The sequence below is a fragment of the Artibeus jamaicensis genome, unplaced genomic scaffold (genome assembly GCF_021234435.1).
Source record: "Artibeus jamaicensis isolate MK-2021 breed Jamaican fruit bat unplaced genomic scaffold, CSHL_Jam_final contig_1998, whole genome shotgun sequence".
Lineage (NCBI taxonomy): Eukaryota > Metazoa > Chordata > Mammalia > Chiroptera > Phyllostomidae > Artibeus > Artibeus jamaicensis.
This window is the reverse complement of record NW_026521407.1, coordinates 21,318,522-21,339,844: the sequence shown is the minus strand read 5'-3', so window position 1 is coordinate 21,339,844 and position 21,323 is coordinate 21,318,522. Positions and strand designations below refer to the sequence as shown.

The following is a 21,323-nucleotide window of genomic DNA, read 5'->3' as shown; positions in this document are numbered from 1 at the left end:
CGAAAATGAGAAGTCGAGCTCTGCTAAGCTAGAAGAAATGGAAAGGGAGAAAACAAGAAGAGGAATCAGTCAGCAAATGACCAGAAAGTAAAGAAAGGGACATCTGACCTGGTGAAGGACAGGCTGTGTCAACAAAGGAGTGTCAGGGGCCCCACGGAAGGCTGAACTCATCGCTGCCGGTGGGATTCAGACATTTGGTGTTTGCTCTTGGCTGAGATGCCAATGAGATAAAGAGAGCTAATGCAGTCGTCTTGACATCTTATCTTTATGGCAATGTTTATCAGCCTGTGTCCACTGGAGGTGACATTTGTAGTAGAAGGGGTGGTTATTTGACTTAACTGTTTGCAGATACCTGAGCTTCTGCCCTCAACAAATAGCCAGGCTGGCGTCAGAGCTGTTGAAGGGGACCTGGACGTCTGGGCTCCACACCTTCTCAACATCTTGACTGAAAATGTGATGGCAAAGCTCATGCTTCATGTCCTTGACTAGGGCTCCTGGACGTCTGGGCTCCACACCTTCTCAACATCTTGACTGAAAAAGTGATGGCAAAGCTCACGCTCCAAGCTTCATGTCCTTGACTAGTGTGTAACTGAGTCCTTACTGTGTGAACTAGCTGGATGCTAGGGAGGATACAAAAGATATTTCATTAAAAGTCAATGATTCTGTGCCCAGTGCTCACTTCTTTTAAGTCTCCTCCGTTGTCTTTTACCTTCTCTGCCCTTCTATCCTAGCCGATGAGCCTTTCTCATGTAAATGTAGAAAACAGAAGTAATCAGGCAGGAATGTTCTCATTTCAGATCTGCTGTATATATCAACTTGCCCGAACATAGGCTCACGCCTGCTGCCTTCTCTCTTATTGCAAGAACACAGTGTTCCTGGTCCCGTAACCTCTCCACTTGACCTCTGGATCTCACCCCTCTCACCTCTCAATGACCTTCTTTCCTTCTCCTACATCATTTTCTCCCTTAGCTGCATCATTCCCATTATTAATACTTTCTAGTGTAAAAATGCTCCTTGGTCCACATGCTTCCTTCCAGCCCCTGCCCATGTCTCCTTTCCTCATCACAATGAAATGTCGTGACCTTTTGCTGTCTCCACAAGTCACCTCCCATTGTCTTCCTCAACTCCGTCCGTTAGGGCTTCTTGCGCCACCACTCTGTCCATTGAAAGGCCTCCCTCTGCGTGTTGCCAGTTTCAGTAGTGACTTCTCAGTTTCTGGACTTTTCAGCTGTGTCAGAATCACTGACCTATCCCCCGCTGACCCTGTTTCTCTGGACTCCTGTGACACATTGCACTTTCTCTCACCTCACTAGGCTCATCTTCTCTGTTACATTTACTTGTTTTTCCTTTCCTTGACCTCTCACCGTTGCATGGGCCCAGGCTCAAGCCTTAGCCCTGGTCTGTTCTTAGTAGACGTTCCCTGTCCATCCTGCCCTGTGGCCCTAAGAGCTACTGGGTTGTGATATTTGTTTGTTTTTGTTGTGTTTTGTTTAAGTTCTACCAGGTGAATGAGAAACATCAACCTTGCTTGGCCTAGGACGGGTGATAAAATATTCTGAATCTTTACATTATGTGAAAATTTCTAGTTTGGGTATTTGCAAATACAGTTTGAGAGCAAATTCAATCAATTGACTAAAATGTATTGAATAGCCAGGTTGGTTTCTTGATATGCCTTTGGTATTGGTTGGGGTGGTGGAAGAGTATACTCCTTGACCTTTGAATGTACAGATGAATTTATATCTCGCAGGGAAAGAGAAACAGAGAGAGAGAGAGAGAGGTAGAGAGAGAATGAGAGGATTAAGTTGTGTCCTGCGTTGTGAGTGCCCAAAACAGAGCAGGATCTTTGGGTGTTGACCACCCAGAACACTATGTGACTGGGTGGAACTCTGGCCCTTCATTTCTTTTGCAGCTCCCAAGCTGTCCAGTAGTTATTTTCTGAAGTCCAGTTTATCCTCTTAGGATTTAGAGAATGCTTCTATTGTTGGAAGGCCCCAGGGACCCTTACATTGTGCCTTGAGCTGGGTGGAAGTTTGAATGAACTCCGGCTATTCCAGTAGACCATGGGCAGCTCAGAGGGCTGAGGCCCCGAGATGGGGGGTATCCCATGCACCCGGGTGCTGGTGGTTGTCCACCTGCCCCCTCCCACCACCCCATCCATTCTGTAGCCCTCTCCAGAGGCTGACCTCTATGGACTGCCTCATGTGGCTGTCTTGCTCTATGGTTCTGGTTGAGGTCAGCCATGGGGGGAGTTCAAAGGTATCCACTCTGATTCTGGCCCTGACTGGTTGGATGACTCGATGGCCACATCTCCTGTGAAGTGTCACCTTCCTCATGGCTTTGGCTCTCACTGGGCTCCTACAACATCATCCCCTCCCTGGCCCCGCCTTTACCTAGCCCCCAGGCCCCTCATCTCTCTCCTGGTATTCCCTTATGCCTCCCCACCGCTCTGTCCATAGTGCCTTCATTACATTCACGTCTGTTAAACCGCTTTGAGTGTGCCTTCTGTTTCCAGCTGGACCCAAGAGCGATACAGATGGTTACAGACCCAGGATTAGCAGCTTGATCCTCCCCCTCTGGTTAGCACCAGGCCCCAGGCCAACCGTGGCCTCACTCTGGAGGAAGAACAAAGGACTCAGCAATTCATAACATGCTAAGTCTCCAGAATGCTTTGGCAGGTTGAGGCTCTGTTTAGGGAGGTGAGAAGTTAGGTCCTGGTCCATTCTGGTGGAGACTGAAGTGCAGTTACGCTTAGCCGAGGAAGACAGTCCTCTGCCTGGGTTGGAAGGCTCTGTGTAGACCAAAAGTGGGCAGACACACAATGCATTTGCTGTTTTGCACGGGACTTGCTTTCTTCTGCTGTCATGTGGGTTGGCTTGATATACCAGCTAAGCTTTCCACTAATGGCAGGGTTGGAAGCCAGGGTTTCTTACTAGCCAATTTGGAAAATGGTCAGTTGATGCACAACCAAAATGCTTCCAGTCTTCTTTTGCTTTGATTAAAGGCGAGGGAGCCCTGGCATTTACTGGACGCCTCTATGCACCTGATAATGTGACCAGTTATTGAAAATATTTTCTTTCATCCATTACACAGTTGTGTGGGAGACATGGAGTTATACCTGCTTTGCAGACAAGGCCGTGTGGGCTCAGGGTTGTCAGACATTGGTGTGGTCCCACGTCCCACAGGGAGAAGTGCTGGTGGCAAAGTGTTCCTGGGCAAGAGACGCAAGTACACTCAGTCCGCCCCGATTTCCTCACCCGCAGAATGGGGGGCGCAGCAGTACCTGCTTCACAGCGCTTCTGTGGGAATTGAAATGAGAGGATGCACATATATAAAGCGCTTCAAACGGGGCTCAGTGCATCATGAGCACTCAAAAAACATGCCCACTTTTTTTCCAGGTTTTACCAGTCGATTTTGTAGTGAAAACTTTGTTTTAAGCAGCATCTTAGATGTTTTTGTTGTATTTGGATTGTGAGTGAAAGGAAGATAAGAAGATAATGGGTTGTTTTCTTTGACCTACTTTTGAAACTCATGACAATTTTCCCTGGCCAGTTTTGCTGGCTCCAGACCCAGAGAGCCCAGGGGTCATCATCGGCCTTATAGCAATGTCACCACGCTGCTTTAACTGGGAAGAAATCAGACAGGGCCACTCAAAACCAGTCTGTAGACAAAATGGAGCTCACCGGTAGTGGTCAGTTTTTAAGGTTATTTTTGTCTTTTGCTGTCAAACCAGTGATTGCTAAGACATCTAGAAAAAAATCGTATAGGGCTTAAAGTTTTAAGACAAATTGTAAAATTTTGAAGTTTCCAGGTTGGTGGTTTAGGAAACCTGGAAAGTACTGGACTCTGGTCCATTTTTCCGAACACGTGGGGTCTTTTTCAGAGGTGGACGGGGACAAAGGTGAGTTCATGTAGCTGGGCTAATGAGCAAACTTCATTCTTGAGTTTATATAACAGGACACTTGCAAAAAAGTCACTGAAATATTTGTTTTTGTTTCTTAGTGTACACAATCAATTATAGCAGCAAAGATAGAGGTACATTCATTTACCTAACACAGACACGTGCATCATCACAAAGGTGGTTGCAGCTTATTCTAAAGCAAAAGCAGTTTCAGCTACTTTTTCTTCTAAATACTGACATTTAGAAATAACATTAATAAGAGTAATTGCATTTGAAAAACCATAAGGATAATAAAAATAACAAGCTTATGTGCATACCTATTTTTGACATATTAAAACCATCAATCACATCACATGATTGAAACTGTTTTTGCAGTTGGGGCTGCTGAAGGCTTTTTCTCGATGTCCCAGGTTTCCTGGTGGCCACAGAGCGTGGAAGGGGAAAGGAAACGCCAGAGGCTTCCATTTCATGATCTCTACCACCTTCAGAAAGGGGCAGGGGTGGGGTGGGGGATGGGTGAAATGCCATATGAGAGGGAGAAGGAGAGGGAGGGAGGGAGGGAGGGAGGGAGGGAGGGGGGGAGGGAGGGAGAGAGGAGAGAGGAGAGTTTTCAATCTCCTTTGATAATGATTGATCTGCTGTTTGCAAAAACCTGCAGTTGCTTAGCCGTGAGTGACAGCCCGAGAATGATGGGTAGATCATGAAACAACGAGTAAGTATTCTTTAGGGAAAATGCGCTGTACGTGTTAAAGCTATCTGTAAACACGTTCCAGAAGTCAGCTCCACACACTCCGCACCCTGACCTGTCCTAGTGAGATGGTTCTCAGGCTCTGGGAAACTCGGATGGAGGCTTTGAATGACTCTGGGTAGTTGAATTGTCTCCTGTTACTTTTGTTCACTGTAAATTGGGTGAGCTGGGCGGCTGCTTGTGGCACTTCTTTGTGTGGCTGGGTGGCTCATTTCCTCTTGCAAATGGATGGAAATCAGTCTTTATGCGCTGGCTGTTCTAAATGGGAGCCTTTTTCTCCTGCTCAGCTACACATTAAACTCCTGTCCCAGGCCACGCGCAGTGACCCGAAGAAGGGAGAGGCAGCAAAGAAGAGTGAGGCCTGGCCCCGGGTCGCGCACCGCAGGACTACATGCCTCTGCTGCTGTTTCCTTTCAAACTGGTTCCCGACCTGATTTTATGAAAATTGGGTCTCTTCCTGTTGTTTCAAGATGGGCATTGTGGAATTCTCAAAAAGAGAAGGCATCTCTAAAATTTCAAACATTAACTCTAAATACGAGAGAACCTGTTTTGAAAGACAGACCGAGGGTTTTGTGAAAGGGAGCAAACTCTGCTATGGGTGGAATTAAAAACAGGGAGCCTCGCTGCTCAAGGGTGGCTTGCCCTATCCTCCAACCACGGCCTCTACTCCTGAAGTGACTGCCACTTCAGTGCCTTGCTTTGGTTCTTCTCTAGCAATTAGGGTCTCTTTCATCAGTCTTGAGGGCAGGGATCCTCCAAATCCCAAACCCCCTAAATACCCATTTCCACGTTGGCTCCACAGCCCAGAACCATGCTGCTCACTCTGCTCAGCTGGACTAGGAATGTTCCGTGGAAGATCTAAGAGGAGTGGGTTTCCTTGGCTGCCGAGACAGCCCCTAGCGTAGGCCCTCTGTGGGTGAGGATGTGATTCTGCCACCTTCTAACTGATAGGCCCTGAGAGCCAGGAGGGGAAAAAGGGTGCGTGAAGGTGCAGAGGAGAAGGGTGAAACAGCCGTGCCCACTAGCACGGCGCCCACCTACCTGGGAGTTTGGAAGAGACATTTAGGAGACCAGTGTCATCTGCCAGGAAGCATTAAGCTGAAGCCAAACACAGTGAGTCCTCATGTAGTTGGAGCCTTTGCTCCAGAAGTGTCTACCCTCCAGGTTAGCAGCACAGCTGGGACTAGTGAACTTTAATTAATCTTGAGAATGAAACTGGAAAGTCAGACTGTGCTTGTCAAAGAACAGGTACAATGCTCTTTCAGATTAGGTAGTAGCAGGTACTCCAAGAGCACAGGATGAGCTGATGTAGCTATACCCAGCCACGGACAGGAGTGGGACGGTGGACAAGGGGCAGACCTGGTTTATCTTGAAGAAGACGCGGTCGGAGGTGTGCTTGTGGCTGAGGGAGGGAAGAACTGCTCATTTTCTTGGTGGCCGAGCACCTCCACTTCCCCCAAAGTGTTCACCCTCAGATTTGTACTGGGGAGCTCGGGGGAAGAGACATCCATCACAACACTGCCCTTGATGAGAATCAACTTGAAAATAATTTCGGGTGATTTTTCTGCAAAGATTGTATTGTTTTTCTTATGCAAAAACATATTGCTGTTAGCAGACTGTGTGCTTTAATTTGGTTAACTAGTGGGCATGATTTGTAGTAAACTGCTCACACCCTTTTACCAACTCTATTTCTTTAAAATTAAGCTGCGGAGGCCCGTTATGGCAGGGACAGCTGGCTGGGGTGAGGCGTGGAGTCTGTGATCTGGCATGGACCTGCTGGGTAAGGAATTAGCTCCTGCACAATGTCCCCTGCCCCTCTCCAGAAAAAAGTGACTCAGTGTTTCTAGACTTCAAATAGGTTCACCAGACATAGTCCTCTCCCTTCTTAGGGAATTTGCCTTGAGGCCTTGCTCAGAGTATAAGGTGTGTCACGTGTGTGCCGCACAGGTGCGTGTGTATAGTCACATCCACAGAGCACACCACTTGTGTGCCGCACCGGGGCCCTGTTGCCTTGCACGGGTGTGTGAGAGCACCAACTGCAGTGAGAGTCCAGAACTGGAGTGACCCAGAGGACCACCCATTTCTCTGAAGATATGCAGTGCTGGTTCATGTTAAGAAAACGAAGCCTGGGTTATGTTATGTGAGAACCATCTGGGTTTCTCATTAAAAAATAATACCTGTGAGTGCAACATGGACTAAGAAGTTTGACACGTGTGTGGTCAGGGGCACACACGAAAGCCACGTCAGCCACCCACCTGACCAGTCTTGAAAAAATAATACCCATGAGAAAAAAATGCCGACTTACTCAGTAATGATGGTATGTTCTCCCCTGGGGTGGGAACCCTTGACAGGAACTGGTACCATCTGCCAGGTAAGAGGGGCATTGCCCAGGGGTGGCAATGCTGCTCTTTGTCAGTACCTGCTGACTTTACAGGTGGTTCCTTGGAGTTGATCCTGGGTCTTCCCCTACGGAGGTGAGCAGTTTCCCCTCGGGCCTCCCATACTGGCCACTTCATAATCTGTTCTTTGTAAGCACCTGGGACAGTTGCGTCTCCTGGTCCAGGGCCAAACCTGTCTTACTTAGCAGTCCATAGCACAGCCCCTTTATCTCCCCTCAGTGACTGTCACTCAGAGACCTTCTCTACTGCTTGAGCAGTGGGAGGCCCTGGGTGCTGAATCCCTGGAGTGGCCAGACTGTGGGAAGCTATTTCAGATTTCTTTTGAAGTGGGCCTTGCACCAGGCTCCTCAAGAGGCTTTTCTCAAAGGGTAGGGCAACTTCATCTCTAAGAAGTACCTTCCTTTTCTGCCTCCAGTCCTGTCGATGGGATCAGGGTTGGAAGCGAGCAGCCCCTCCTGACCTGGCAGAGAGGCCTTCTCACTCTGGTCTGGCCCTTTATTAAGGCCAGGAAAGAAGACAGAGATTAAAAACATCAAGCCTCTCCCCTTCTCCATGGAAAATCTCTCCCCACCCACCTGGAGCTGAGTCTCACCTTTAAAGTCTTTGTCCAGTGGGAGGCAGACCATCACTGGACCTAATGACAAAGCCACAGCATTCCATTTAGTGACGTTATCCTCACTTGTAATCTCGGGAGAATCAGCTCCGGTTTACGTTCAGCTCCGTTAAGTCTTGGTTAATATTTAGCTCTGTTTTTAGGCACAGTCCAGACACATACAACCTGACATGTCTGAAGAAGAAAACTGTCTGATCCGCCTGCATTTGGTCACTGCTGAGTTAAAGCAAGGGGTGGGCAGCCCTGGAAAGGGGCAGTGGGTGGAGGTGGGAAAGCTCGTCCTTGAGCTGTTACTCTCAACCCCAGCGGTCCGCCAACTCAGGTGACAGGACTCTAAAAGCTTTCTGCTTTACGTAGAATGCAGTCCCTCATGCCTACTTTCCAGACCAGCTGCTAAGAGGAACATAGAAACTCGGCCTGTGGGCACGTTTTCAGGAATTATTAGAAGCCCAACAACCACTTAGGGAAAGGTTTCCTCTGATGGAGCATTTGAAAGGAAATTCAGTGTTTTTGAATCTGGCAAAAATGTGGATTAGACAAGTGACTGATGGCAAGTCATTACTGATAAGCTCAAATGCTTGGCTTGCCAGCTATTGTGATTCTTACGATGATACACGTTTCAGAAACCCTGTTCGAACCTTTCCAGTCATACAGGAAAGTTTGACATTTCTCTTGCCATCTTTTGTCACAAGGCCAAGGTTCATTTCCACCCTCCGTTGTAACCTGACTGCCTTGACTGAACAGTTACATTTGGAGCTGACTAGGAGCATGTATCTCGACCACCATTTACTTCCTATCTCTCCGTGACTAGACCGGACACTCCTCCAGTACAGTGCTCTTGTCTAGGGCAGCTGGGGCTGGAAGCTCCAGCAGTCGGCACATGTATTCAGTCACTGCCAGCTCTGGAAGTGCCATCCAGCAGTCCTCATTTTCTTCTCTGCAGAGCACTTACGATACATACATAAATCCATGCCAGAATGAAGACAAGTGCAGTGATAAGGTGAGACTGTAGAAATGGCTACACACAACACACATACACACAAACCCTTCCACCTCCTCCTCCCCGTGCTCCTCCTCCTCCTCCACAAAAACAAGCAAAGATTTCAGAGGAAGTGCTTTAAATCCAATTTGACCATTATTATAATATGAGGTATTCCAAGGTCTTTAAGTACATGCTGATTTTTACTTAGGGATGGGATTCCAAGGGACCCAGAATAATGGGTAGGAAGTATTTCAAGGCAGATAGGTTAATTCTGTAATGTTCATAGCCCCGTGATCAGAGAAACTGCCTCCAAGGAAGTCAGGGTCCAAAGCAGCCAGCTAAAGTTTCCAAGCAAAATGCATACCCAGCGAATGGTGAGTACTCATCGCCTGAACAATTTCTAAGGCCAAAAGGTGGGGCCTTTAAGACTGAGGCTCTAATTCCATCCATCAGGTTTCTACTATATAAAGAGGTAATTCTCCACTTTCTGAGATATCTCTTTCAAGGGTGACTTGCTCTCGGGTTGTTTTCTTTGAAACAAAAGCGGGAATAAATAGTTTAAATGAAACGTTAACACAATTTTAATCCCAACATTTACTCTTAGCTTCTTCCTCCACTCCACATTTAATTGTGAAGATAGCTGTGCTGGGCACTGGGACAGAATAAAAAAGAAGGGGGGGCGAAGGTACAGAAAATAAGTAGTATAGACAGTAGATAGAAAATAGATGGGGGGGCAAGAATAGTATGGGAAATATAGAATCTAAAGAACTTGAGACACATGGTCATAAACTAAAAGGGGGGGTAATGGTGGGGACGGGGGTAGGGTGGAGAGGAATGAAGGGGGGAATAGAACAACTGTAATGGCATAATCAATTAAAAATAAATAATTAAAAAAAAAGAATAAAAAGTCATGCCCTCCATTGGTTCTCCGGTGCCCCATCGCTTGTGTAAGCCACTCCTTACCTTCCATTAGCACGGGTAGTTAACAGCTGATGAGACCTAAGTGGGTTGAGGGAGACAGGTATGAGAGGTAACACAATGCTGTGGCCTGTGTTGAGTGGTGTTGGCTTGTGTTTCTGTAACACAGGGAGTTCATTAATGCTGGACATGCAGTTGAAACTTGGGCGGAGTTCATGCCATAGCTTGGGAAGTCTAAGAAGACACCAGGAAAGGGACATGGAAGGATGAAAGAACACTATATTTCCTTTTGTTACTTTTCTTATAAAGAAGAAGAAAAGTGAGGAGGAGGAGGAGGAGCCACCGGCCCTCCCCTGTGGCTGCTGGGAAAGCCCGAGCTGAACTGGGAGCTGGCCTATCCTTGAGTAACGGCATGGGATTTTACTGAATGGATTTTTGTGTAGCAACTTCCCTGATAGTCTCATCTTATGGTTGTACCTCTTTATTTTCACATGGATTGATCTATCATAAGCCTTACTGTGCATATTTTTCTAGGCCACAGTCAGTACTTTGGGGAAGGAGGTGGCATGAATAATACAGGCAGTGGAATAAAGGCAGCATATTAACAATGAGAGCCACAGGTGCAGTTCTTTGTCATCCTCACCATCAAACAGCCCTTGCATAGAAGAGGAAGCTCATTTTTAAATAGGGTACTATCACCTTGACCTGTGTGGCTCAGTTGGTTGGGCATCATCCACGAAAGCAAAAGGTCACTGGTTCAATTCCCGGTCAGGGCACAACTGGGTTGTGGGTTTGGGCCCTGGTTGGGGTGTGTACAAGAGGCAATCGATCGATGTTTCTCTCCCTCTCTTTCTCCCTCCCTTCTCCTCTCTCTAAAAAAATATAAATAAAATCTTTAAATAGGGTACAATCTGTATGTGAGACACTGAGAGGGAGATTTTCCTACAAAGCCAGAGCGGATTGCGTCCTGACAAACACCTGAGTGTATACTTCTTCATGCCCTGGAAATGGGGATCACTCCATTTCTTATCAATTGCACATGAGCCCATCTACAGTTTCAGGGAACAACAACAAAAAAAGCCACTGATTGTGTCACGTGCCTGTCTGTGACAGTGCTTGAGAAATGGCTGAGTCCATGGTGTTGATGGTCAGATGCTAGATGTATACAGTGGGTGAGGAAGGCGACGTGGCTGTCCCTGTGAGCATAGGGCTGCCTCCAGCCCTTACACCCACTTACCCTGTAAGGCTGCACAGCAACCAGCTGGAAACAATGCCCCCAGGTCCTTAGGAGGCACTGTTGATTTTCCCAGTGCCCAGCTTTGTATCAAGTCCTTCAAACAAACTTCTGTGAGGAGTTACTGAATTGCATTTCCACTTTCTTTTATTAGGAAGCCATGTCTGGCATAACCCCCCCCCCTCCAATTCCATGGTTTCTTTAAAAGCTGTAATTTTGCTTCATTCTTACTCATTTATTTTTACAGTAGAGAAAATTGTTTTCCCATAGGAATTATAGTCTGTCTCTTGACTTTCATGTTAGTGATCCACACCCCACCCCTCTTTTCCTTGGCTCCCTAAGAAAAATTAAAGCAACTTGACAATGTTCTGGGTCCTCAAATACCTTCTCTCTTCCCCTTCTCACCTGGATATAGCTTGTCTGAAATGAATGAAGCAAATGTCCAGGGGCAGATACAGTGTTGGTGAGACTGGAGGGTTATACAATTTAAGAAGCCCCCTTTAAGAAAAAGAGTACAAAAAAAATCTTCCTTTTATAAGTTCTTATAAAGACACATGGCCATGTAAACATACTGCCCAAGCAAGCGAGATCCCTGAAGCTTAAACTTTATTGGCTTCATGAGAGTCCATTTCCATGGGTACTGTATTGTAACAAATGTCCACCTGCACAACACACACTTGAATTTGCTACTTGTGTATTTGAACACAGGAAATGTAGATCATGACTGCACGGGGACTAGGCAGGGATACACAAGTATAAATATAAGAACACAAGATTACATACTGGGTTTTAAACACACAAACTCAGGTACAGTTTTCTATGTTTGTTGAGTTTCAACATTTCAAAGGCATGATGGCCTCTTTTCCAGACTTTGAATTGTCTGCCTGCATTTAAATGTTCACTTTCAAGGGGGAGTTAATCAATTTAATACAAATCATTCACTCAGACAAGCCAACTCAAACACTCTTCCCTGAATTGAACTCATGCTGAGCAATTCCCTATTCTAGAAGCCAGGTGTGATGGGCAGGAGGGCGCGAGTCGGTGGGGGTAGGGGGTACATTGCCAATTGGCAGAGCTTGGTGTTATATTTATTTATTTTTCAGGCAGTTCAGATACTGGTCTGGAGGTCTCCATTGAGGAGGGTTCTCTGGGTCTCTGTAGTCTCATTCAGTCGGGACTTGTCCTGCTTACTGTCACTCCGCTCCCCGTCATCAGTGCCGCTCACCTTGACCAAGCAGAGAACATTCTGGAAGCTCTTCTTGAAGTTATCAGACAGGAAGGCGTACAGGATGGGGTTGGCACAGCTGTTAGCATAGGTGAGGACCACAACAAAGTCAAACATGCCTTTAAGGGCTGGAGTGGGACTGATGGCCACAGAGACAGAGGAGACATTGAATATGTAGAAAGGGAGCCAGCAGAAAATGAAGACAGCCACCACTATGGACACCATCCGGGTGACCTTCTTCTCAGACTTTTTCCTCTTAGAGGAACCCACTCGGATTCCAGAGGACTTCACCTTGATGATAATGAACAGGTAGCAAAGACAAATGATGGTGAGGGGCACCAGGAACCCCAAGATGAAGGCGTAGATAATGAACCCTGTGTACCATGCCCCTGATTCACCTGGCCAGTTGATGGTGCAGCTGCTTCTCCCCCACTGGTTGCTCCGAAGCCCTGCGTATATCATGATAGGCAAGATGACCAGCAGAGAAACTCCCCACACAGCCACGTTGATCATCTTGGCTGTCCGGGGTCTCCTCCACTTGGCCGACTTGATGGGGTGGACCACAGCCAGGTATCGGTCAACGCTCATGACAGTCAAGCAGAAAATGCTGGTGAACTGATTGATGCCATCCACAGTCATGACCACCCGGCAGATGGCCTTGCCAAAGGGCCAGTGGACCAGAGCCACCTGCATGGCCAAGAAGGGCAGACCTAGCATGAAGAGCTCATCTGCGATGGCCAGGTTGAGGATGTAAATGTTGGTGATGGTCTTCATCTTGGCATAGCGGAGGATGACATAAATGACAAGCGTGTTGCCACACAACCCAATGATGCAGACCACAAAATATATGAATGTGAGGACTGCATTGCTGGTCAGATCATAGTATGGCTCTGTCTGGTTTGAGCCATTGGCTGCTGCCACCGAGCCATTGAGGTCAAATAGAGAGGAGAACAGTGATTGGGTGCCATTGAGTAGGTCATATGCCATATCCATGGCTGCCTTACAGTCTTAGGCTAGTTCCAACCAGCCAAAGATCTTATTCTCACCTTAGTGGGTCCTGGAGGCAAAGGAGCCAATGGGACATCTGCAGGGAAAAAAAAAGGAAGATTGACTCATCAGTTGGAAGCTACTTAAGCTCTCACCAACTTTGCCAGTTTCTGGTTTACCATCTCAGACACACTCTTCACCCCCCCAAAAGATGTGTTATCTTTCCACATCCACATAAAACTACCAGCCCATTCTCACCAGTGTGCAGAATGGTTGAGTTGTTTTTCCAATACTGGAGAAGAGTTTGGGTTAAGCCATCATAGTTTATCTTGTTAACTTTGGTGACGCACATGTAGGACTGTGGCTACCAAAAAAGAAAAATGTACTTTGATCCCTAAGAAGATGGCTGGTCCAAACTGTGAAGAGGCAGAGGTTGGGGCAGCCCAGTCTCTGACCTCAGAAGGCACTGACACTGGTGTTCTCGGCCTTTTCCCACGAGGAAATCTGCACTGACCCGCCGACTTCTTTGGAGTTTTCCATTCTGAAAACTCAGTAGTGGAAAAATCCCAGACTTTAGAGGTAAAACAAACCAGGGTTCCACTGTGGAGCCCTTGTGACCTGCACTTAACTTCTCTGACTCTCATTTGTTAAAATGAGGGTATTGTGAAGGCACAATGATGAAATATATGTGAAAACGCCCAGCATTGTGCTGGGCTCATAACCAGAGCTCTATAAATGTTATCTTCCCCCTATTTTTCCTCTGCTGTCTCCTTTATCTGTAATTTATTGAAATCTGCCTACATAATGAAGCAATTTATAGTCTTAAATATTAAAAAAAATTAAAATCTGGCTTGCTTTCATTTTTAAAATGTGTGTTTTATTTTATTTTTGTTTCTTCAATACTCTGTGCTTGGGCTCCTTATGCCTGGGAGAGCTCTTTCCTAAAGTTCCTCAGCGTAATACTCCAGAATGCTTATCTTCTGACACCCCAGAGAATGTTTTCGTGATCTGCTGATGAAGGATGAAAACAAGAGCCAGGTGTTGGCTCTCGTTTTGCTCATAGTCATGAAAGGAGCGTTCCAAACACGGATGTGGCCTCATTTATGCCCCTTGAATTCCCATCCACCCCAGGAGGTGGGGATAATTGTCTCTACTTTACAGATGAGGAACCTGAGGCTTTGAGTATTTAACTAACTTGCCCCCATAAGTGGTGGAGCTGGGATTTGAACACAGGATACCCAGTGGACAGGATACTCTGCTGCTCCGTGGACTGGAAAACTAGCAGCTGACAATGGGGCTTTGCTCTGAAGCAGCTGATTCCTGTCTTACCTCCAAGCTGAGAAGATAACTGTAACTATTGGCTTGGCCTAAGGTATAAAACAATCGCTCATCACATAACTGAATGATTTTTCTATAGGCATTCAAAAACCATCACTGGGGGCTCCCTTATTCTGGACACCAGAGATGAACAAGACATGGCTGATAACCTCTAGGAGGTGCTACTTTCGGAGGGGACACAGGCAGGAAAGCCAACTCTTCTAGGGTGTGACCTGTATTGAGACATGAAGAAAGGACCGAAGAATGCCTTTCTCTCCTGGGGGATTGCACAGAGGCTTAAGCTGGGTCTTGAGCGCAGGAAGAATGATGCAAGGAGGGCAGGGAAGGCAGTCATTCCAGGAAGAGGGAAGGTGGTGAAAGGATGGTGTCGTTTAGCACAACGTGGGACTAATTCACTTGGTGGACACATCTCCCCTGAGCAGGGCACTTTGCCTGGTGCCCAGGTGAAGACTGCTGATTGCCCCTTGAAGCTTCGAGAGACTGCCGATGAATTAAAGGGTACTTAGCCAGCAGCGAGTACTTAAGGAATCTTGCCCACCTTGGCCTCTGCTTCACTTTGCACCCCAGGCTCATTGCTTCTCTGTTCTGTGCTAATTTCCTCACCACACAACTGTCTGTAAAGGGCGGTCTGGGCTTTGTGGCTGACCTTTCCACAAAGTACTTTGGGGGACTTGGGATTTAATGTCTGCATTGGGTAAAAAGCATAAATTGGCCGCTATTAAAAACAGAAGCTGTAAAGAAACCACTTTTTATATCCCTAGATTAACGTGGATTTATTCCGCTGTCATTTCTAACAGTCTTGTCAGTTACTCTGATTCTACAGACTCAGAATCCTATTTAAGCCACCTGCACTGGAGCGTAATTAATTACTAGCATTTCCAGGATCCCATCTGTGTAACGTGCAAGGTCATACTCCAAGGTCTGAGTAAGACTGAAGAGTTCTGGGGGGCAGACACTAGGTCTAGTGCTCTTGGGGGTTGGGGTGCTGGTGGTGTGGACATGTGAGTGAGGGTTGAGCGCTGATCTCCAGCCCTAGCTCTGCCTTTGTGGCTGGAGTCTTACTCTGTGTGGGGTAACTTTTTTCCTGAAATGGGCGGAGAAGTAGCATTTCTCCACTTTTGAGAGGGGAGTGGTGGACAAGGTCTGGAGCTCAGTGAAGGGGGCGGAGAGAGTGATCCGGGGAGCCAGTCCGGAGTGGTAGGGCTCCTCCAAGGAAGACATGAGTTTAAATTGCAGTGAACCTTCTTTCATCAACAATAAAGTTGCCACCTAAGATCTCCAAGTGAGACCTGCTGCTTTGTTAAAAGTAGAGCCCAGGCCCTGGCTGGTGTGGCTCAATGGATTGAGTGCCAGCTTGCAAACCAGGGAGTCACCGGTTCCATTCCCGGTCAGGGCAGGTGCCTGGGTTTTGGGCCAGGTCCCAGAGGGGTGCATGAGAGGCAACCACACATTGATGTTTCTCTCTCTTTCTCCCTCCCTTTCCCTCTCTCTAAAAATAAATAAATATAACTTTAATAACAAAATGAAAGTAGAGGGAAATGCTGGGCAGTCAACACTTGTTGAATTGTGGTTAAATATGCACAGGAAATTTGATTTTTGTGCTTTTACATTTTACCAGCCTCAGAATTGTTAGATACTGGAAATGGCTGGCTGTGGGTGTCCTCAGACCCTGAATCCAGGCTCTGTTAGACAGGAGGATTAGAATGGTCTCAGGCATCTTCCTCTTTTCGCAGAGAGGCTGTGGTTACCAGCCTAAGAACTGACCATCGGATGGAGACCAGGCGTGGGGGTGGAGGGAGCTGTGATCCTAAATTCTGCTGCGTTCCAGTTTTCCCTTTCTCCCCAATGTCTTTTCTCTATTCAGCTCCCACTGCACACCCTCTGGGGGCTGCTAAACACAAGGGAAATCTCCGGTTGGCGGGAGCATGAGCCTCCCGGGCGGGAGAGACTACAGCCAAGTGCGTGCAGCCAGGGTGCTACAGCGCCTAGGAGAAGCCCAGGCGGCGCTCGCTGGCGAAAGGGTGTGTGTGTGTGTGAGGGGAGGTGGGGTGGGGTTGGGGTAGGGGTGGGAGTGTGGGGGGTGAGTCCCCGGACCGCCCAGCTGGCTCCCGGCGCTGACACAGAAAATCATCCGCCAGGTCATCCCACCCGCTGACCCTCTGAGACAAAGGTTTCCTAAAAGATTCCCTGCCATTTACAGGCCAAGTGGAAGACTGAAGATTATCACGCCAGCGTCCCCAGTTGCTATTCGCAAAGAGGGGTCGAGGCTGTCCTCTCCGCCCCCGCGCGCCACAGAACCAGACTGTAGATCCTTAGCCATGCGTCTGCCAAGGCCGGACGAGGAGGATCGGAGAGAAGCCCCTCTTTTTCTGCTCCGCCCCCTGGCCCGCACAGGCGCGGGGTGAGTGCCCGCAGGAGCCCCGGCAGTGTCCCCCACCAACCTCGCCGTTTTGCTCTCTTCCTGTCGGACCCGTTTAAAGGCGGCTGGGAGAGAAGTTGTCCCGGTCGCAGCTACCACCTGGACACTCAGCTAGGGGACGAGGACTGGACAAGGGCGCACGGCGCGTTCACTGGCATGCGGCTGTACGGTCACGTCGTTTTCGGTACTGACAATCCGCAGCCCCCCACTCACACCTGGACACTCGCAGTCGTGCCAAATTACCCCTAAATGACACGAGGGAAGGGAACCGCGCATTGGGACCTACACTCTGGCCACCGAGGCGCGCGCCACTGAGCAGCGCAGTGCACTCAGGTGTCCAAGTCCATCGCTCTCCCTCCCTCCCTCTCTCTCTTGCACACACACAGACACACACACGTTCACACACCTCACCTTTGCTTTTCTGCTGCAATCCGCTAGCTTAGCTCACTGGCACCCAGCGGCTGTCCACAGTCCAGCTGGGCGCCCGAGCGCGCAGCAGCTTAGCAGGCACACTGCGCTGGGTGTCCCCGACCTGCGGGCTCTGGCTCCCGCCTCACGCCTCGGAGAGCTCGCGGGGGCCGACACACCCTGAGCGCCGGTCCGCCGACGGAGGCTCTGGGCTCGGAGGGCTGCGCCGCCGGGACTGACCCTGCGGAGCCCCGGCCCGTCGGCACATTTCCCCACGCCACCCCCCACCCCGTTACGTCACTGCAGCTTCGCTCCGCCTGCCAGGTCCTGTGGGAGGACAGGGGTGAGCCGAGCGAAGGATCCTTCTGTGGCTGCTGGCACAGCTCACAGGAATGGGGCAGGGGGACCTGCGTGGGGGGGGTGTGTGTGAAGGGTCAATCAACTTCGGTCTGTTTCCCCAGGGTTCGTGGGAGGGACACGCGCTGCTTACCCTGAGATTTCACAGAATCCATTCTGTTTAACGGAGCCTGTTCCAGGCAGCTGGCATGGCTACCCCGGTAACCCAGTCACTTAAGGACCTCTGCCATGTCAGTCTGACAAGTTTGCAGAGCTGCGTCTACTGTGGGTCATCCCTGGGCCCCTGGCATGGGGCACAAGGCCAGGGAGAAAATGCATCCTGATGGGAAGCCCTTCTCCGTGCAGTGACCAACGCGTCTCTGCAGTGTGTGAGTCTGCACTTGGGTCCCGAAGTTCAGTTCAGGGAGCAGGCAGAGGCTCAGACTCATCCCGACTGTATCAGCTTTCCAAAGCACAGAGGCGCAGTGGCCACCCAGCCGGGCCCCTTCCTTTACTGGTCAGTGGGCACCTGCTGGTCCCTGCAAGCACAGCGCCTCCTCCTTCCCGCTGTGAGGGAGCAAAGGGAAACAGGCAAGAAGTGGGAGTTATGTCCAATCGAGTTGCAGCTGTTTATTTTTTGACTGTGATGATTCAGCCTCTGTTCCAATAGTTTAATAAGTCATAATCAATCCTGCAGCCTCTCCTTTCTTACCCTCCTCCAAGGAGACACACACACACACACACACACACACACACACACACACACACACACCACGCCGAGGACACTCAGAGGGGTGGGAGACAGAAAAATAATGCCAGCTACAGTTTATTCTGTGGGTTGAGCTGCCTTTGCCCATCCTATTATCCGATTTCCAGTTCACCAGTGAAAAGTTAAAGTCCCTGGCTGTTTAGCAGGTGGGGTGAGCCAAAGAGGTGGGCACATGACGACGAGAGGGAATCACCGGGTAAGGTAGCAGTCAGTAGGGCCAGACTGCATCTTGGGGTCCCTCCTGTGAGGGGGCCAATCGGGGCTTTTCACTGGCTTCGTCTTGGAGTTGTTGGTCCTAAGGCGGGTTGAACCTGTCAGCCTGGATCTCTGGGCTAGACGGAAGGTGAGCTGGTGATTGTCTCCTGTCCCAGCCCATCTGGGAGCAGCGGATCTTTAGGGACAGGGTGCAGGGGCTGGGGCAGGCAGCTCACCAGAAGGGGGCCCCTGCTCAGCACTGGCTGGAAAGAGGACCGAGTGGAACTGAGGTCAGGAGAACTCTGCACGCCTGGGGGACACAGCTGCGATGACAGCACCTGTTGCCACCTCTTGTTTAAAACCAATGATGCAGTTAGTTTCCAGGAAAAGAGGAAGAAAAGGAAGATTCAGAAAGTGCCCACTCCACCATCAAATTCCTTTTCCTGGGACCATGTTATCTTTTCAAAGGTCTTCCGCTGTTGATGCTGAACTCGTGCACCCTTTCGAAAAAGTAACCAGTTTTCTCACCTATGTAAGAAGTAAACTGCTGGCTCTCCATGGTCCCCCTCCCCTCTATGGTGACCCTGATGGGTCAATGCATGTTTTTCACTTTTCATTTTAGTTTTAGTATGGGTGCCACCCGTGAAAACAGTGTGTTCCCGGAGGACCAGCTGAGTAAACCATCTCCTTTCCTGGGTAATTAGGTGGCACCTCTGTATGCCTGTTGGTTTGCGACCTCAGGAGATTCCTGGGTGAAATTGGAAACTCCCCCTCCCCCCGGCCCGCCATGCTTGAAGGGGAAGGAGAGACTGAAGAGAGAACGGACCACTTGGTAGGTGGCGGTTCTGACAAGTAAGGGGACCTACGTGGGAGGCTTGTCTTGGGAGGCCGTATACAAGCTCCTCCATACCTGCCGGTCAGTTTATATAGAACCCGTGATGGGGTTCAGTTATGTAGGCCGTCCCGGTGGCCTCAGTATATATTGCTCTCTCAAGGCTGAGTCCTTGAAGTGGCTTCTAGTATGGGAACAGTGGGTGGGACAGACATGCTAAGGACAAGGGTGGGTGGGAGCCTTTGATTGCTGAGGTCCAGCTTTCAGGTCACCGGGTGGTCACGTCTTCTCAATGACCTCCTCTAACAAGGCTCTTTACCTTGGATTATCTGATACCGTGAAATATCCTGTGAAGCCCCTTGTGATGCCTTCCTTTGCCTTCCCCCCATAAGTCAGGGTGGGTGGGCCCAACCTGGAAAAAGGTCCCACCCCTCCCCCCAGGCACATCTGTCTCTACGGAAGGGCTGGAGGAACGGGGTCTGAAAAACGTTGACAGCAGAAAATGTGTCATTAAAACAAGTGTGGATTTTTCCCAGATAATGTAGGCCCCTTTCCCTCCACCCCTCATGTACCCAAAGACCTCAAAAGAGTTGTTTGTCACATGCACTCAGCTGTCACCCTCAGGTTCTAGGTCCCTACTTGACTCCCAGTGGCTCTCGTTTTGACTTCCCCTTCCACCTGCTGAACGGAGTCTGCGCTGTCACACGGCCGCTGCCTCTCCTTTCCCTCAGCTTGCTTAGTAACTAAGTAACCAAACCTTGAGCCAGAGAAATAGAGGGGTTGGGGAGCAGATAACCTCTGTACCGGCGTGTTTGATATCTTTAAAGCAATTAAATAATAGCCTTCCCTCTTCCAGCAGTTATCAGAGAGACAATAGACAGCAGGAAATTAAGAACAGGAGCAGGACAAAGGGCCAGGCTGGTGCTTGGCATGGAACGTGGGGAGATGTTGTTCGCAGGTCACTCTCTCGGTGAGACATTCACAGCCTAGGAGCACCGAGATGAATACACAGTCCCAAGTGGGTCAGTGTGTCTCTTAGTGGCTTCCTCAGTGAGATGGGGGAAATTGTTACCCTGCAGTCAGTTCAGTGGAAGGAAGGCTCACCGTGAGGCCTCTAGGAAAGCAGGAGAGCCAGGCAGGAGAGCTGCACCTAGCTGGGAATGGGGAATGCCAATCCAAGCAGCCAGTGTGGTTTTTGTTGTTCCCCTGCAAATGTCCAGGAGGAGGCTTTCCTTTTTCCTTGCTGTGGAGAGCGCATCTGTGTGCAGAGAGAGAGAGAGAGGGTCCCCAGGGTCACGATCACATTGCTGGGACTCCTTGGGTCACTCCCGTTTTCAGCTGTTCTGTCTTTTGTCACCCACAAACCATCTGCATGTTACCAAAAATTGAGATGTAAGCTTCCACATCTTATCTCTGAGACTGTGCCTTGTCCTGGGGGCATGAAAAATCCTTTCCGACATCATGGGTCCTGTTGTTTTGTCTGGAAAATGTGGAATATGGTCATTAGACATTGAAAAAAATTTTGCCCATTAGGCACAGTGAATTTGATGGCCTTTAGATACAGAGGGGTCAGTGTGAGGATCTTTCTTCGCTCCTTTTTCCCCCACCCCTTGACAGACAGGAGTCTGGCTGGCCACTCCACCATTTTTCTCCATCAGCGTCAGTGGGGAACACACTGGCCAAGAGAGTGAGCAAGCATTAGCGTCTCTCTGGAACCATCCCAAACAAGTCTAGAATCAGGATCATGGTTAGAAGACTCCATGGCTTAGATATGATCCTTTTTTCCCCCCTCCCTTCCCTATTTTGGCAGAAATGCACATAAGCATAGAATCTGGGAACCAGAAGGGACCTTCAAAATTCTCAGGTTTGTGGCCCACAGCCCATCATCATACTGGAGAAGACAGCGGACTCAGAGAGGCCTGCTCACTCACCAAAGGTCACCCAGCTAAAAAGAGAAGGAAAGTCAGGAAGTTGAATCAGCTCTTCTGGATTGCAGGCACAGGACCCTTCCACGGCAACACT

The 21,323-nt window shown here is 49.0% G+C and overlaps 2 protein-coding genes and 1 long non-coding RNA gene across 5 annotated transcripts in view; 1 reads left to right on the top strand and 2 right to left on the bottom strand.

The window, feature by feature from the left end:
- Positions 1-21,323, top strand: part of SLC39A11 (solute carrier family 39 member 11) — a 337,009-nt gene that overhangs the window by 4,322 nt on the left and 311,364 nt on the right. The gene's annotated exons all lie outside the window — the stretch shown is intronic.
- On the bottom strand, positions 1,787-7,714 carry LOC119036332 (uncharacterized). Of its 2 annotated transcripts, none has more exons than XR_005079970.2 (3): positions 7,638-7,714; positions 4,216-4,380; positions 1,787-3,296 (listed from the first exon to the last, which is right to left on the bottom strand). It is a non-coding gene; the product is annotated as an uncharacterized LOC119036332 (long non-coding RNA). The 2 variants fall into 2 exon arrangements; XR_008389778.1 differs by lacking the exon at positions 7,638-7,714 and adding an exon at positions 6,952-7,162.
- Positions 10,966-17,439, bottom strand: SSTR2 (somatostatin receptor 2). 2 transcript variants are annotated; one of them, XM_037128084.2, is made up of 2 exons: positions 17,173-17,439; positions 10,966-13,101 (listed from the first exon to the last, which is right to left on the bottom strand). In XM_037128084.2, the coding sequence occupies exon 2, from the start codon at positions 13,008-13,010 to the stop codon at positions 11,901-11,903; it is 1,110 nt and encodes a 369-aa protein (XP_036983979.1). In that variant the 5' UTR covers positions 13,011-13,101; positions 17,173-17,439; the 3' UTR covers positions 10,966-11,900. The 2 variants fall into 2 exon arrangements, with proteins under 2 accessions (XP_036983979.1, XP_053511619.1); XM_053655644.1 differs by lacking the exon at positions 17,173-17,439 and adding an exon at positions 16,784-16,995.